The following is a 16,671-nucleotide window of genomic DNA, read 5'->3' as shown; positions in this document are numbered from 1 at the left end:
AGGCTCAGCTGCTCTGACAGCAGGCTCTGAGTGCCGTGCCCTCCACCAGCACTGGACTTCCAGACCCCAGGCTCAGCTGCACCGGGGTCCCCAGCAGTGCCTCCAGGGCTGGCAAACACACACACAGTGGGGGGGCATCTTCCACATGGAACCACAGGGCTCCCCTTTGGAGACTACCCTGACTCAATTCCCTTGTGAGAAGCTTCAGATATCACCCTTTTCTCCACCTGTAGAAACTGATAAACTGTCTATATCTCCAGCAAAAGCTGACATCATGTGTCCACGCCCCTCCCAGGTGCTTCCTGTGTGCAAGGTCAGCTCACTGGCCTGCACATGTTAGAGGCCTGTTTATTACCAGTGACAAAGGATCCTGGGGGGCAGAAAGCCACACCCTGCATTTGGACACGGTGCTGCTCCCAGCAAGGCTCAACTTATAGAGACGGCTCACACCTGCCCAGGAGAGAAGCGAACACCTGAGCAAACACTGCTCTGGGCGGCCAGGCTGCCTCCCCTTGGGGGAGTAAAGTGGCAGAGTCGTGCTCCTGTGTTAGCAGGAGGGTGCAGGAGGGAGGGCAGGGCCTGTCTCAAATGTAGACATTTCCTGCCTGCCTGACAGTAGTTAGCAGAGCCCACCTTGCTCCTGTGTAGATTCTAGAAACAGCCACATAAGACCACTGGACCCTGCTGGCTGCAGGGCTTTCTCCTGTAGCCGGTGGGTCATAACATTGAAGAAGGATAATGGACCGGCCATGCTCAGTGGGGCACCACCTGGCTCACGTGTGGCCGTCCCTCCTGTGCTCACGTTGCCTGTAGGGAGCTGGGCCTCAGCACGGTTTGCAGGTGTTCTATAGATGTCTATTGGGGTGGAAGGATTATGGACAATTTGAATTTTCTTGTTTATGCTTTTCTATTTTTTATCCCAGGTGAGCCCTTACACAGAATAACATGAGACTCTCAGGAAAGACATTGCAATTTGGGAAGTCTTGGCCCCAGAATGTGGGGAGTGCCAAGGAGACACACTCAGGTGGTGAACGTTGCCCTGACCCCAGGCTGGAGCACAGCCTGACATGGGCCACAGCAGGGACAGAGGGCAGCTGGGCAGAGGGCACTGCCAGTCCCTCTCCCTTCCTCCCCTGACTTCTTGGCCAGACTGTTCCACGTGCCCCAACAAGCAGGCTCAGAACACTGGTCGGCCTGAGCCTCTTCCCAGCCCACGTTCTCTTTCTCACAGCCCAGGTGGCACACGGTGTGCCCGGGCTCTGACCTCTGCAGTCAGCTCTCAGATTTCACTACTAATGTCGGCTCCACTTCCCAACTGTGCATCAGAGGCTGGCGCCAGGGACAGCTGCAGCGCGTGGGAGTCTGAGTCCAGCCCTGGCCTGGCAGGTCTGTCTGCCGGTGCCAAGAGCAAGTCCCGACTTCCTGCTACCTTCACTCTCTGTCCCCTGCCCTGTGCCCTGCAGGTGCCTGACCCCTCAGGACACCCCTCCTCTGCCATTCCAGATGCTGCTTATTCCTGCCGTCACAACCACCAGGCCAGCCCCGAGTTCCTGCAGAGCCCACCTGGTCTGTCCAGCTGCCCCAGGGTGCTGTGTACTTGGGCCCGCTGTCCTCACACGTCCACAGGCTTCCTCTTTATGCCTCAGTTCCCACCTGCTCCAGCCGCTGATGTTGCCAGAATCCTGGCGGCAGGGAGGCTGTCATGGAGCCAGGTCAGGGGTGACAGGGGGCCCTAAACCACAAGAAGGGAATGGGCTGTGCAGCACTTTCACTGCTTCCTGCTCACTGCTCTTCTGCTGCGGAGTTCCAAATTACCTGGAATGGATTTCCTTTGAGTGCTAATGAGAACATACCTCCCTCCCTGCAGGGGTGGACGGCACATGGATGGGTGTCCCCCAAGGGCCTGCCCGGGGCAGGACCCAGTGCACAGAGAGACTCTCCTCTCTGTACTTTTTATCATGGCAAAACATCAAACTTGAAATTTATCATCTTACCATATTTAGGTTCCAGCTCAGGGCATTAAGTCTATTCACGTGGCTGTGCATCTGTCACAACCCAAACTCAGGACATTTCCATCTTCCCAAACTAAAGCCTCCCCCCATTAAACACTGACTCCCCACTCTCGCTTCCCCCAGCCCCACCCCCCACCTGTTTAGCATCATTTGACGCCTGGACGGCTCCCACCTGCCGCCTGTGGCAGGATGGGGGATGCTCTGCGGACGGGTGTGGGTCACAGGTGTTTGCTGCTGGATCATATGGCAACCCCACACCCACCTTTCTGAGGACCCACCACAGAGGTTCCCACAGAGGAGCTCACCGTGGCACCAACGCTGCCTTGGGAGCGTTTGCTCCAAGTAGCCCCCCCCCGTGGCCTCTAGGGACTTACGCACCAAGAGGAAAGGCCATGGAATAAACAGGGCTCTACGTCCTGTCAGCACCAGCTGCCCAGCCACAGTGCTGGTCATCAGGTCACTGACCTCAGGAGGATGGCCCTGAGGTCCATGTGACCCACTGCAGGGGTGGGAGGACGGGACACAGGAAGAAACCCTTGGAGATGCTCGGACAAGGGAGCCAAGCCCTGGGACTCAGGTGAGTCAGTCTGTGTTGGCCTCTAGCCCCATCTCCAGCTTGAGATGATGAGACTGGATACACAAGGTCCACAGCCCTGTTGGTTAGAAACTCAAGCCCCATAAGAATGTAACATCCCGGTTATGACCTCTCCTCTGTAACATCCCGGTTATGACCTCTCCTCTGTGACATCTCGGTTATGACCTCTCCTCTGTAACATCCCGGTTATGACCTCTCCTCTGATGTCCTTTGCAAACAGCCTCTCTCCCTGCCAGATCACCCTGGGATTCGTTTGCCAGGATGGGACTGGGAGGGGTGTAGGAAGACAGGGTCAGACTGTCATACAGAGAACAGAGGACAGCAACAACACCCCAAAATGTCAAATGAGAATCACCCAGCACTCTGAGCAGTAACTGCCAATAAAGTTCTGCTGTTTCAAGCCACCAAGTCTGTGACACAGTCCACAACAGTAAAAGGCAGCGAATCAGTGCATGATACAAGCAACAAAGCAAACACGCGGGTCACGGGAAGGCATTTGTTCCTGAGGGTCCTTTAGAGCGGGAGCACCCAGGCCACTTCTCAGAGCTGAGGCCTTAAAGGAGGAGGAACTGTGCCTGGAGGTGAGAGGAGAGTGCTCAAGGCAGGCGGAACTGCTGTGCAAACATCCCCCGGGTGGAACCCAGCAGAGGACTGTGCTTCCAAAGCAGGAGGTGACGGCTGCACCTGACCTTTGAGCACGCAGCCCAAATGCCCACCAGCGGCAGAAGCAATAACACAGAGACAGGGGCAAATGTCAGCAGGGACACCTCTAAGAAAATACATATTTGAGCAAAAAGACAACCACAGAAGGCCGCACAAGTTACGTTCACATTTCTATAAAATTCAAAAGAGCCTAAACAAGGCAGCGTCATCTGGAGATAATGCCTGTGCCTATGACAGACATTTCTAAACACAGTGAAGGGACCAGGAGCACACACGTGCTCAGTGGAGCAGGGCTTCTGGGGCGGGAGGCTCCCGGGAAGCCTGGGACGCGGGGACGCCTCCCTCTGCAGGCTCAGGTGCCTACCGTGCATCTCCACACTGGCCCAAACGGACACATCCCTGTGCACGATGCTTCCACACCCTCCTGTAGAACACAGAGAGAACTGGCACTCACGGCAGAAAGCGCCGATGGAGACGAGGGTGTTTACCAGGGGAGGGGGCAGCGGTGGAGACGGCGGTGGGACCAGAAGTGTTAGACCTGGCTGAGAGGGGGTTTCCCCACCACGGTGGGTGTCCTCTGAGAAATCCATCATCTTACATGCCTAAATATAATAATGCCAGGTGGAATACTTATAGTTGCATTCTTTTTACTTAAAAATATTCAGGGGATGCAAATGCCTTTGTTACCCAAACACCTTGTATGCATATGAGGCTTAAGTTGGGTCTTTAAGTGAGCAGTCTTAATATGAATCCACTTATCACGGATAGTAAAGTGCACAAAGGATTTTTGTTTGTTTACATCCAGTATATTTTCCTACTAAAGGCAGCTTGATTCCTCGGATAGAAACACATGTGTCTTTCTCACAGCAGCCAGATGAGTTTCAGGCATTTTGGGGGATAAGTAATTATGCTGCTACAGTATTTCTGTCTGTGAAAATCTTTAAAATGTTAATATGTATTATGACATTTATTATTATAGTGGAGGAGGAAACAATTCCTGGATGATAAAAAAGGAAAAGTCTTTATCCCCAAATGGCTGACTATTGTCAGGGAACCTGTGCTGGCAGCTGCAGGCCCCGCTAATGAGCGAAGCCGACAGCCACATGAAAGGCCGCGTGGTCGGATGCTGGCTCGCAGACTTCGCCCACTTGTTATGTGGCTTGGCTGGGAAGTTACTGATAGAACAAAAAAAAAAAAAAAAAAAAGTCACTACCCAGCTGTTCTGTGGCAGGACAAAATGTTAAATTTAAACCATTAAATAGTTCCGGAAGCAAAAGAACAGGTGGCAAATGGTTTCCAAGGCAGATGGTACTTTTTAATATTTGTATTTGATAGTAATTTGCACTACTAGAGACCAGAACTACCCACTCATATTACACCTTCCATACTTGAATGCTTCAGAAATGGTGGGCCAAGTTTTAAAAATAAACATCATCACTCCTAAAAGACGACTCACGCCCTGCATGCCATCCCTGGGGGCAGGTACCAGAGCGTCGACCCCACAGCCCTGTCCAGGAACGCAGCCCGTTGCCCTTCCTGGCTGAGCAGGGCACCTGCTGAGTGACCTTGGGCCAGGGCCAGGCAGCCCTAGAGAGCACCAGGAGCAAATCTCTGTGCCCCTCGGCAACCTCTACTGTGTTTCGTTCACTCTGCCCTGAAGAATGGCAGCTTCTTCCTAAAAACTAAGCAATAAACATGATACCAAACTCCTCCCACCTCCATCCCGAATGTGCTCCTTCTTTAACCTGAAGCTCTAACACTTAAGAGTTTTTTTTCAATTGTTTGAACTGAGATGTTTCCCAGGCTGATCTTGAACTCCTGGTCTCGAGTCATCCTTCTGCCTCCACCTCTGTCTGCATGCTGGGACTGCAGTGTGACACCATGCCCACTGCAGTGCCCAAGCTTGGAGGAAGGCTGCATGTGAGGCGAACTGTGCTTGGAGGAGATAGGCCTGAAGAAAAGGAACAGGGGACAAGGAACACTCCGCCTCCACACTCCAGGAGTCAGCGTGTGTGTGTGTGTGGGGGGGGCAGGTGCCACCTTGACGGGCAGTGACATCTCCCAGTAACCCTGGCCGGCATCTACCCCATGCCCAGGCAGATGGGGCCTCAGTCCATCAACACACAAAGTAGACAGGGGTCCGTGGTCTCAGGAACTGGGGGGTTGGGTGCACATGGCCACCCTCTCAGCAAACAGGTGTCTGCTGCAGGGGGGTGGGGATAGAAAGGTGCCCCCCACCCAGGTGACCTGGACAGGGGCAGCAGGGACCAGCCTTGCTCCTGTGCAGACAATGCTCTGAAAGAGGAGCCTCGGCTGTGACTGAATCTGCACCTGGTCGCGGGCTCTTTAAATATTGCCTGGCAGCTTACTGAAACCCTCAGTCTCCTTAAAGGCACCTAATTAAGCATATCTGAGGCTCTGTCTCTTTCCATCTCAGAGACGTTTCCTGCAGACCTCCGGTTAATGGAACATTAACTCCCAGGTGACTCCTGCGGCTGCCACATATCATGGTCCGTTAAGTGGGGTTCACGGAAACCTGGGTCCCTCCATGGAGGTTCAACTAACATTAGGGACCAGATAAATCTTTACTGTGAGTGTGTCCTGGGGGCTACAGGACTGTGGTGAACTTCTGGTTCCCCACCACTGGATCCCAGCAGCAACCCCCAAGTCATGGAGACGATTCTCAGGCCATCACCAGATACCCCACGGGCAGAAGACCCCCCCAGGGAGCAATTAACCCCAAACCTCAGGGGTCCCTATGGTCGTCTGACTTTTACCGCCAAGCCAAGGGTATAAACAAGAACTCATTTATATAAGATGGGAATTACCCTACAAATAAAAACAGTATTATTTGTATGTGGATAAATTAAACATCACATGCTTTCATAAAATTAGCTTGAATGTAGAGCAAACGTCCCAGTGAGCTGTGTCCTCCTGAGTTCATCTGGGGCTGTTCCCACAAACACCAGGCAGGGGCCACTGCCCCCCAGCCTCCCACGGGCACCTCTGTCCTCTCCTGTGCCCCACAATGCACCTATTTGGAGGGTGTCAGGCCTACCCTAGGGGCTGCCTGAAGTCAGCAGAACTGCTCCCAGAACAGGTAGGGGTCAGTGTTAGGCATTCTGGGGGCTCAGCCAGGGTCCAGAAAACAGCCAGGAACAGCCCTAATAGGCAAGCTCTGTCGCTCAGCCCCTTCGAGACTTCCTTTTCAGAAAGTACTGGGGGGGGGGGGTATAGAGCTGTCCTGATGGGTGCGTCCTGCCTCAACTGTCTTCTGCAAAAGTGTACAGCTGCAGTCCCCACCACCTGGGTCACGGACCAGAACTAGTCCGTGTCCAGTTAGGAGTCAGCTACGCGGCAGGAGGTGGGCAGTGAAGCTCCATCTGTGCTCATAGCTGCTCCCCATCCTCTCTCACTGCCTGAGCTCCGCCTCCTGCTAGATTAGTGGCAGGTTAGATTCTCCTGGGAGTATGAGCCCCACCGTAGACCGAGCAAGCAGGGATCTGGGTAGTGTGCTCCTCCTGAGTGACAGCCACCAGAGCAAGACTGCGGAGGCACCTGGACACCAGCAACACACTCCATGTCACCGTCTCCATTACCCCCAGATGGGACCACCAGCTGCAGGAAAACAAGCTGGGGCCCCCACCCAGTCTGCGTCAATGTGAAGCTGCCAATCATTTCATTAACATCACAGGGTGATGGGCCCCCACCCCATCTGCATCAAAGTGAAGCTGCCAATCATTTCACTAAACATCACAGGGTGATGGGCCCCCACCCCGTCTGCGTCAATATGAAGCTGCCAATCATTTCACTAAACATCACAGGGTGATGGGCCCCCACCCAGTCTGCGTCAATATGAAGCTGCCAATCATTTCACTAAACATCACAGGGTGATGGGCCCCCACCCAGTCTGCATCAGTGTGAAGCTGCCAATCATTTCACTAAACATCACAGGGTGATGGGCCCCCACCCAGTCTGCATCATGGTGATGTTGCTAATCATTTCACTATATGGCGTCCTCAAACTACGGCCCACGGACCATATGCAGCCCGCCTAGGACATTTATCCAGCCCGCCGGATGTTTTTGCCGCCACTGCCTTCCTGCTTAGCAGCCAACTCGTCCCAGGGCTTGCAGTCCGGCCCTCCAACGGTCTGAGGGACAGTGAACCGGCCCCTTGTTTAAAAAGTTTGAGGACCCCTGTATTACAGGGTGATGGGCAGAAATAAAGAGCATAATGGGTGTCATGTGCCCGAATCATCCCGAAACCCCCCCACCCCCAAGTCCATGGAAAAATTGTCTTCCATGAAATCAGTCCCTGGTGCCAAAAAGGCTGGTCTAGAGGACACAGCCAGGACACCACTGGGGGGTCCCACTGCCTAGGATCCCTTCCCTGGGCACCCACCGAGAATTTGCCAAACTGCTCTGAGCTTAGACCTGGTCACTGGTCCAAACTCAGCCTCGGACTGTTTCACCTTTAACCCGACCGTCTCCGACAGGGCAGGTGGACAGCGGGATTCTGTGGAGCCCCTTGGCAGCCCCTTCTGAGCAATGCCCCTTTCGTCTTTCTGGCAGCCGTTTCCCCCGACAACCACACGACAGATAATGTTGATTCTTGTCTTTTTCCAACCGGATGCACATTATGGCAAATTTGATTATGCAACTTCATCAGATGCAAACAGAAAAGATGCCTAATTACTATGTCACTTTATAAATCTCATAAAAGCCATGGAAAGTAAAGCCAGCCCTGGGGACACAGGTTTTGGTCCTAGGATTAACTTTCTTTGAGAAGAGTAAGTCTCCCTTAGTGAATGTCAACAGAACGATGGATTTTAACCAAACTCTTGACGCGGCTCTAGTTTGATGCTGAGACTATCTGTGTTTTATTTTCTCCTCACACCCTGAATTCGTGCACAGCGGCATGCCAAGGCCCAGGAAGGTTTTGTTCTTGAGAAGACAGTATCCCGCTTATCAGCTGGGTCAGTCACAAGCCAGTGTAGAAATGGCAAGTGCCAATGATCCAGTGCTGGAAAAAACACGTTAGATTTACCGGAAGCAAAATCAACATACCAAAAACACTCCCAGGAGTTAGAAAGTATTTGTCTCTACCACGCACTAGTGCACACGGCCTCGTGTATGTGTGCATATGACCATACACAACTGTGTACATGTGCACATGACCACACACGCCTCATGTATGTGTGCACATGACCACACACACCTCATGTATGTGTGCACATGACCACACACACCTCATGTATGTGTGCACATGACCACACACACCCTTGTGTACATGTGCACGTGACCACACACACCCTTGTGTACATGTGCACGTGACCACACACACCTCATGTATGTGTGCACATGACCACACACACCCTTGTGTACATGTGCACGTGACCATCCAGTGACACACTCTCTGTTACTGATAATCTAGAATTGACTACACTTAGTCCTGCCTTTCACAGAACCTCTAAGATCTCCATAGTCCAGAAAAAAATTAAAACTAAAAGGATAGTGCCACCCACACGAATGGAGAATTGACTCACACCAAACACTTCACCAGTGTGGCTGGGCCACACGGTCACAGCTGACAGACACACCCAGCTATGAACACAGGTGGACAAGAGAGCCGCGGCCAGGCCAGGCCAGGCCAGGCCCCGGGGCCTGCATCTCCCTGCTGAGCCTCTACCCACGCACCGCACCTCTCAGGATCCAGAGCACCTGCAGCAGCCCTGCCCTGAGAACGTTGCAGGGAAAACTTCCACTGCATTACGCGCACCCGTGTGGCTATCCACACCTCTGGTACTTGGTCCCACTCTGGTGGGTGAAACCTGGCTGGTGTCCCAGCACAGGGCCAGCAGGCCAGCCCAGGTGGATGGGATGGTGAGAGCCCTGGTGACACTGAGCTCCTCTCACACTCTGCCCTTGTTTCTTCCACGCTTCTCACAGGAAAATCACACCTTCTCAGGCCCCTGCATTAGCAGACGGGGCGCTGCTCCCCTAAGGAGTCAGTGAGGCAGTCTACTTTCTTCCCTCAGACACTTTAGACTTGGCTTTATGGCAGAATGTATCCAGCCTCACTCAGCTGTCCTTCCCCACAGCTGGGCTTCCTCATCCCACAGGGAACGAACCCAGGGCCTCTGCAGCTATAGGGAGCTGACCTCAGGGACCACCAGCCCCTGCATGCTGGTCAAACCACAGGCGCTGGGAGCAGCTCGAGGCATGCAGAGGCCTCACTCTGTGCCTACCTGTGAAGGGGGGCGTCCTCAGGGGTATTTTGATGGGTGCCAAAGTCAGGAAGTGGCATGGCTGCATGCTGGAGGGTGATGGGGCCCGGAAGCCCTCCGGGTCCATGGAGACCATGGTGGCAGCAGCGGCAGCAGCAATGGCGATGGTGGGACCATTGCTGATCGGCTTAAGGCTGTTATGGCAACCACCTGCAGAACATGGAAGCAGAGGGTCAACATGGGGGCACCCAGGTGACAAATGCCCATCCCACTGTCTCAAGACACCAGCCCCCAAAAAACAAATGAGAGTGTCATTACCCCCTTAGTGAAAGCCCTTCTGTGGACACCATCCCCAGGCTAACCATTCATGATGCTGTCTTAATCTTCCAAAACATGACAAACGCCTACCGTACCTGGCTGTGTGCTGCCCTGCGAGCCGGGGACCAGGCAGGACCTGTGTGCCTTAAAGAGAAACGGCTTTGCTGCAGCGTGCAAGCCATACTCATGCAATTGGAAATGCCCACGGAGTGTGTGCAGCGACTCGGAGCAGCCGCCGCGAAGGCCCCAGGTAGCACCCGAGGACCCTGGGGTGGGTCTGCGGGGAGGGCCCACTCTGGGCCAGGCTGGAGAGCGGTTTCCAGAGCACACAGGGCCTGGTTGGCCACCAAATCCACCCATCTCAGCGTGGGGAGCTCATTAAGGCAAAGGAGGCTCCGGGCTTAGACGTAGCCTGTGTGTTAGGCATTAGTGGAAGCATCTCCAAGTTTGCTTCTTCCTCTACCTTTTCACAAAAACTTTTTAATTCTTTCCTTTAATAGAATCCCTAGTTTCCCAAATAAATGTGGTTTCTAAGAAGTATTTGGTGAAAGCTTAGCATGGCCACTTCTAGACAGAAATTTGGAAATATATTTCTTTTTTTCAGTCAATACTGATTAATTGACTCTTCTGAAACCATATAAGCTACATAGGTAGGAACAGTCCAGTACAGACTTGAGGTAGTTTTTTAAATTCCTCATGCAAAAGCTCAGCCACTCGGGGGTTGAAAAGTTTAATCTGAGGACCGAGATTAGTAGTGACATGGATTATGTAGTAACAGTGGTCATGAGATCACTGCTCTTCTACACTCTGGGAGAGGAAATATGTTTTATAAACCTGAACAAAACTCACAATGCCTGGTCTGGCATATCCCCTCTGTGGCTAATGCCTGAAGATAAAGGATTATAGTGGGGCCCTAGAAAAATCATCAAAAGTGAACAGTCACATGAACAATGGTGAGTCCACAGTTGGGACATCGAACAGCTGGTGTGACTGTACCAAGGAGGGACACTCAGGGCCACAGCAGGGGCAGAGGGCTCATGATGTTAAATAAACAAAATAGCTTAGAAAAGTATATAAGTTCCTGCACCAACAGTGTCCTGTAAGCCGCTGTACATAGGGGAAGTGGGAAATTGCAGCTAAATGTACCATTATTTATAAAATAATGGTTACAAAACTTTACAAAGAGGTGGCCAATATGTAGAGACTATTTTGTAAATATTTTATGAATTTTTAAGGAATATTTTTAAAATAATGGTACATTTAGCTACAATTTCCCATTTCAACAAGCCCACCTGTCCACCCTCTGAATGGTGACCTTTGGGGAAATCTGTATACAGTCATTCCATCAACTCATCTTTATTCAGCTGACAGGGTACCGAGCTTGTCCTAGCTTTGCAGGACAGAGCTGTGAGGGGGCACAGGGCAGCCTGCCCTTGGGGCAGGTACCTTCCAGGCTGGGGGGACACAGGCACTCATTTTGCTCACTTACTTGCTTTATGCCACAGGTGGATGGTACAATGGAGACGGGAAGGTGGGAGGGGTGCACAGTTGGGAGAGGCCTTGATTTAAGTGGGGTGGTCAGAAAAGACTTCACTGGTCACAGAGACAAGAATCAATGAGGTGAGGCCAGGAGATGGCTGGCACCAGGGGAAGAGCAGAGGAGGTGCAGAGGCCCCGTGGCCATGGCCTGTGCTGTGTGTCCAGGAGCTTCAGGGAGGTCAGGGAGGCTGAAGTGGGAGGCCCAGGGCGGGACATGGACGAGGAAGAAGGGGGCAGCCCGGGACAGGCAGGCTGTGTGGGCAGATGTAGGGGAATTGATGACAGGTTTTCTCTCTGAGTGAGGTAAACTGTGGGATCTTGTGGGGCTGCAGAGCAGTGGAGGGGACAGTGTGCGCTCAGCTCTGCTGGGGACAGAGGACAAGGAAGAAATCCAGACTGGAGATAGAAATTTGGAGGCAAGAAGGCATTAAATGCTACAGTGGTACAGTTAATGAGCTAATCAATAATGATACATTGTCAATACATTACTATCAACTAAATGCCAGAGTTCTCACTGGTGCTCATTCTTGGTGCTGTGAATTCTGAGTTTTGACAAAGGTATAATGACACGTGCTCCCACATACAGAGGAGCTTCGTTGCCCTGAAAGCCCACTTGTTCATCCCCCTCTCTCTACCTCTGGCCACCCTGGGGCTCTTTAGATCTCTGGAGTTCTGCCTTTCCCAGAATGTCACGTAACTGGACCCAAACGGTATGCAGCCTTCCCAGATGGGCACGTCTCACCCAGCACTGTGCCCCAAACTCACTCCGCATGGAGTCTCACCTGGTCCCGCGCATCTCACCCGGCCCCCACGTCTCAGCACCCACACGTCTCAGCACCGCATCTCACCCGGCCCCCACACATCTCAGCACCGCATCTCACCCGGCCCCCACACGTCTCAGCACCGCATCTCACCCGGCCCCCACACGTCTCAGCACCGCATCTCACCCGGCCCCGACACGTCTCAGCACCGCATCTCACCCGGCCCCGACACGTCTCAGCACCGCATCTCACCCGGCCCCCACATGTCCCAGCACCATGTCTCACCCTGCACCGCATCTCACCCTGCACTGCATCTCACCCTGCACCGAGTCTCACCCTGCACCGAGTCTCACCCAGCACCATGTCTCACTCAGCACCGTGTCTCACTCAGCACCGTGTCTCACTCAGCACCGTAGGCCTCACCCGGCCCCACGCATCTCAGCACCGCATCTCACCCAGCCCCCACACATCTCAGCACTGCACTGCACCTCACCTGGCATCGCGCTACGCACTCTGCACTGCGTCTCACTCCACACCATGTCTCACTCAGCACCGTGGGTCTCACCTGGCCCCACGCATCTCAGTACCTCGTCTCACCTGGCACCGCGCATCTGACCCTGCACCGAGTCTCACCCGACACCGCACATCTCACCCAGCACCACATCTCACCCGGCACCACATCTCACCCGGCCCCCACATGTCTCAGCACCACATCTCACCCGGCCCCCACATGTCTCAGCACCACATCTCACCCGGCACCACATCTCACCTGGCCCCCACATCTTACCCTGCACCGAGTCTTACCTGGCACCGTGTCTCACTCAGCACCGTGGGCCTCACCCAGCCCCACCCATTTCAGCACCTCGTCTCACCTGGCACCGCACATCTGACCCTGCACTGAGTCTCACCCGACACCATGTCTCACTCAGCACAGCGTCCTCCACGCTCTTTCACAGCTTCACAGCTCACTCCTGTTTTTTGCTGAATAGTTTTTCATTATAAGAATGTTCCTCGGCTTCTTCAGACGCTCACCTAGGCACCTGCCCAGCTGGGGCAACTATGAATAAAGCCTCCATAAACATCTGCATGCAGGCTGCTGTGTGCATGTGGTTTCCGACTTCTTCCAGAAAATGCTACAAAGCACAGTTGTCAGAGTCTATGCTGAGAGTAGGTTCAGTTTCTTAAGAAACTGCCAGACTGTCTTCCAAAGTTGCTGCACCATTTTGCATTCCCATCAATGGTGAGCATAGCTCCTGCCGGCCACACCCTCCTCAGCACTGGTCGGCGCTCTGGATTCCAGCTACTCCAAGAGGTGCACACTGAGGTCTAATTATTGTCACATACAGATATGTGTGTGTGTGTATGTATGTATACACACACATATATGTATGTGATATGCAAATACATGATATGAAGTCAGAAAAAAATAAGTACGATTAAAAATATAGTATCTTTGCAGTTTTTTGGTTTTTTTTTTGGCCAGGGTCAGGTTTCAATCCACCACCTCTGGTATATGGGACTGGCGCCCTACTCCTTTCAGCCACAGGTGCTGCCCCAAAATATAGTATCTTAATAACAAAATCACACTGTATGAAAATTACAAAACTGAGTAAACAAGTATAAAAATGCTCCCCTGGCCTCGACAGCTGAACACTGTCTATCTGTTGAGACCCTGGCTGTCCTAGCATGGCCTGGCTGTGCTGGTAATGAATGCACTGCAATCACCCTGGACCCAAGGCTTTTTCTCTAAATGGCTACAAAGTCAACATTTCCCTTTCTCATGAGATGGGCTTCAGAAGCCCCATAACTAATGGAAGCCCCACACTCCAGGGGATGAGCAAGCCACACAGATCTGCCAATCGCCCGTCCCTTCACAAGGGTGTTGCCTGTTATATGTCAGACGGACACGGTGTGTTCAACACGGCCATTCCTGCATTTACGTCCAGAGACGGGGCGCAGGGAGGGTGTGCGTGTGTGGGTTTAGTGAGGCAACTCTGGGACGGTCTCAGCACACCCCAGAGCCCTCACAGGCGCCTATTACCCAAGGGCACCCCCTCAGCGCTCCCATCTGTACTCACCTCGCCACGACGATTTCTACCGGGATCTAACAGTTTCCACCGGGATCTAACGGTTTCTACAGGATCTGATGGCTTCTACCGGGATCTGACGGTTTCCACTGGGATCTGACAGTTTCTACTGGGATCTGACGGCTTCTACCAGGATCTGACGGTTTCTACCGGGATCTAACGGTTTCTACCGGGATCTAATGGTTTCTACGGGGATCTAACGGTTTCTACCAGGATCTAATGATTTCTATGAGGATCTAACGGTTTCTACCGGGATCTAACGGTTTCTACAGGGATCTAACGGTTTCTATGGGGATCTAACTGCTCGTTTGCTGTGCACTGAGTGGCTTTGGGTGACAGTGCAGATGCTGAACCCCCTGCTGGGACGAGATTTCCCAAGGCAGGAGGAGGTGTTATTAGAGTGACCCTGCGGGATCTCCTAGTCACAGGGACCGCTGGACACTACAGAAGTGGGGCAAATGGGTGGGAGATGGGGCGTCAGTGTTCAAAACCTCCAGCCGCTAACACGCCCCACACCCCTGCTGGTGCCCAAGGCCCCAGCCCTGGCCTGGCTGCCCTGTCGAGGGCACTCTCTCATCCCACAGCTTGACCAGCCCCAAGCCAGAGTGCAGGCTGCATGGGGCACTGGGCTGGGCTGGGCTGGGACTCCCGGGGGGGAGGCCTGTGCCTGACCATCCCCATGAGAAGGAAGGAATGGAATCCTGCAGGCCTGAAGTCTCTCTGATGAGGAGAGGAGAGAGGCCACCCAGGTATATGGCACACAGATTTAGGCCGAGATATCTGGTTAACACCTAAGCCTAAGGGTATCAGGCTTGACCACAGATTATGAAGTACCAGGAGGGCCTCACAGGCAGGAAAGCTGTGTCCCATCCTGGCCCTGGGCCCAGTCTGAGGTCAAAGACTCAGCCCTGAGGCCAGTCCTGCTCCCAACACATCTGCCTCCTGAGCCCGGTGGTGCCTCTATTCCTGGGTCTGAAATCTGAGGCCGTGGGCCAAGGTCCCCCAGGCACATCCTCTGAGTGAGACCCCCTTATCAGAGGACTTCCCTCTGACTCTCCCCCATGGCGAGGGGACCCCATGTCTGCACAGACAGTCCTGCTCTAGACCTGTGCACCCTTCACAGGGAATTGGAGCATCCTCCAATTCCAGCCTCTTTCTGAACCATCCCAGGGAAGACTAAGGCTGAACCCCTGCTCTCATCTATAGCTTGTCTACTCAAATGCCCCTCTGCCACCAGACTACCCAAGCACCCCAACTCGGAACTTCTCCCAAATGTCACATGTCCATGGACTGCCAGACCTCCTGCAGGGAGTCTGGGAAGACTCCACAAGTCCACAGGAGGTGGGCGGATGGGGCTTCTCTCCCTCCATCTCCAAGAGTTGCTGACCGCTGCTTTATCAACTAAGTTCATGTAATATCCCAAACCTTTTTGTTGTTACTGTAACAATGCCCACACCACCTTCACCAGGAGTGGATTCCGTCTCAAGAAACCGCTTTACTGGACAGCAACGGACAGCAACCCCTCGCCTGCTCAAGTTCCATCCTGAGATTGCAGCAGTTCAGTCCCAGCTGCTGGCCCCACTTCTCATCCTAGTTCTCCTGCTGTTTCCACCACATCTGCAGTTCCTTCCTCCACGGAGGTCTGGAGCCCCTCAGAGCCACCATGAGGGTTGGGACCAACTTCTTCCAAACTCCTGCTCATGCTGATATTCTGACCTCCTCCCATGAGTTGTGAATGTTCTTAATGCATCTAGAAAGGTGAACCCTTTCCAGAAGGTTTTCAACTTACTCTCCCTGGTCTATGGTAGCTATTGCCTTACAAATCTATTTCTCAAATAATGAAAGTTGAAACTACTCCTTGAAACTACTCTTCAGAATGGATGGATGTTGCTTAGTGGGTCTGAAACCATCCAGATCCTTGTTCATGTCCACCAGTGGTCCTTCGTGACAGGTGCATTGTCGATGAGCAGTCATGTTTTGAAAGGGGTTGTTTTTTCTGAGCAGTAGGTCTCCACAGTGGGCTTAAAATATTTGGTAAGCCCTGTTGTAAACAGATGTGCTTCATCCCAGCTTTGTTCTTCCATTACAGAGCACAGGCAGAGCAGATTTAGCGTAATTGTTTAAAGCCCTGAGATTTTTGGAATGGTAAATAAGCGCTGACTTCAACTTAACATCACGTTAGCATCCAAGGAGGGAGTCAGCCTGTCCTGTGGAACTTTTAAGCCAGACACTGACTTCTCTGCAGCAGCTGGGACCATGCTAGATGGCATCTTCCCAGGATGAGGCTGTTTTTCATCGACTTTGAAACTCTGTTGTTGAGTGCTGCTACCTTCACCAATCACCTTAGCTGGATCTTCTGACCCCCTTACTGCAGCTTCTCCGTCTGCACCTGCTCCGCTGGTGCTCGTCTGTTATGGAGATGCTTCTCCGTCTGCACCTGCTCCGCTGGTGCTCGTCTGTTATGGAGA

The 16,671-nt window shown here is 53.0% G+C and overlaps 1 protein-coding gene and 1 long non-coding RNA gene across 2 annotated transcripts in view; both read right to left on the bottom strand.

The window, feature by feature from the left end:
* The window catches only part of TCERG1L (transcription elongation regulator 1 like), a 169,623-nt gene extending 162,757 nt beyond the window's left edge, over positions 1 to 6,866 (bottom strand). The window contains exons 1-3 of the mRNA XM_023515631.1: positions 6,752 to 6,866; positions 3,635 to 3,694; positions 1,564 to 1,611 (exon numbers count right to left, since the gene is read on the bottom strand). Coding sequence (XP_023371399.1) covers positions 1,564 to 1,611; positions 3,635 to 3,694; positions 6,752 to 6,866 — 223 coding nt within the window. The remainder of the gene's footprint in view (positions 1 to 1,563; positions 1,612 to 3,634; positions 3,695 to 6,751) is intronic.
* Positions 6,867 to 9,535: 2,669 nt separating this feature from the next.
* LOC111726693 overlaps positions 9,536 to 16,671 on the bottom strand; it is a 53,737-nt gene continuing 46,601 nt past the window's right edge. Inside the window, exon 3 of the long non-coding RNA XR_002774407.1 lies at positions 9,536 to 9,708. This is a non-coding gene — a long non-coding RNA (uncharacterized LOC111726693). The remainder of the gene's footprint in view (positions 9,709 to 16,671) is intronic.

Source organism: Otolemur garnettii, unplaced genomic scaffold (genome assembly GCF_000181295.1).
Source record: "Otolemur garnettii isolate 467f Iridium unplaced genomic scaffold, OtoGar3 scaffold00075, whole genome shotgun sequence".
Classification (NCBI taxonomy): domain Eukaryota; kingdom Metazoa; phylum Chordata; class Mammalia; order Primates; family Galagidae; genus Otolemur; species Otolemur garnettii.
Note: the sequence above shows the minus strand (reverse complement) of the source record. Positions and strands in the feature narration are given on the sequence as shown.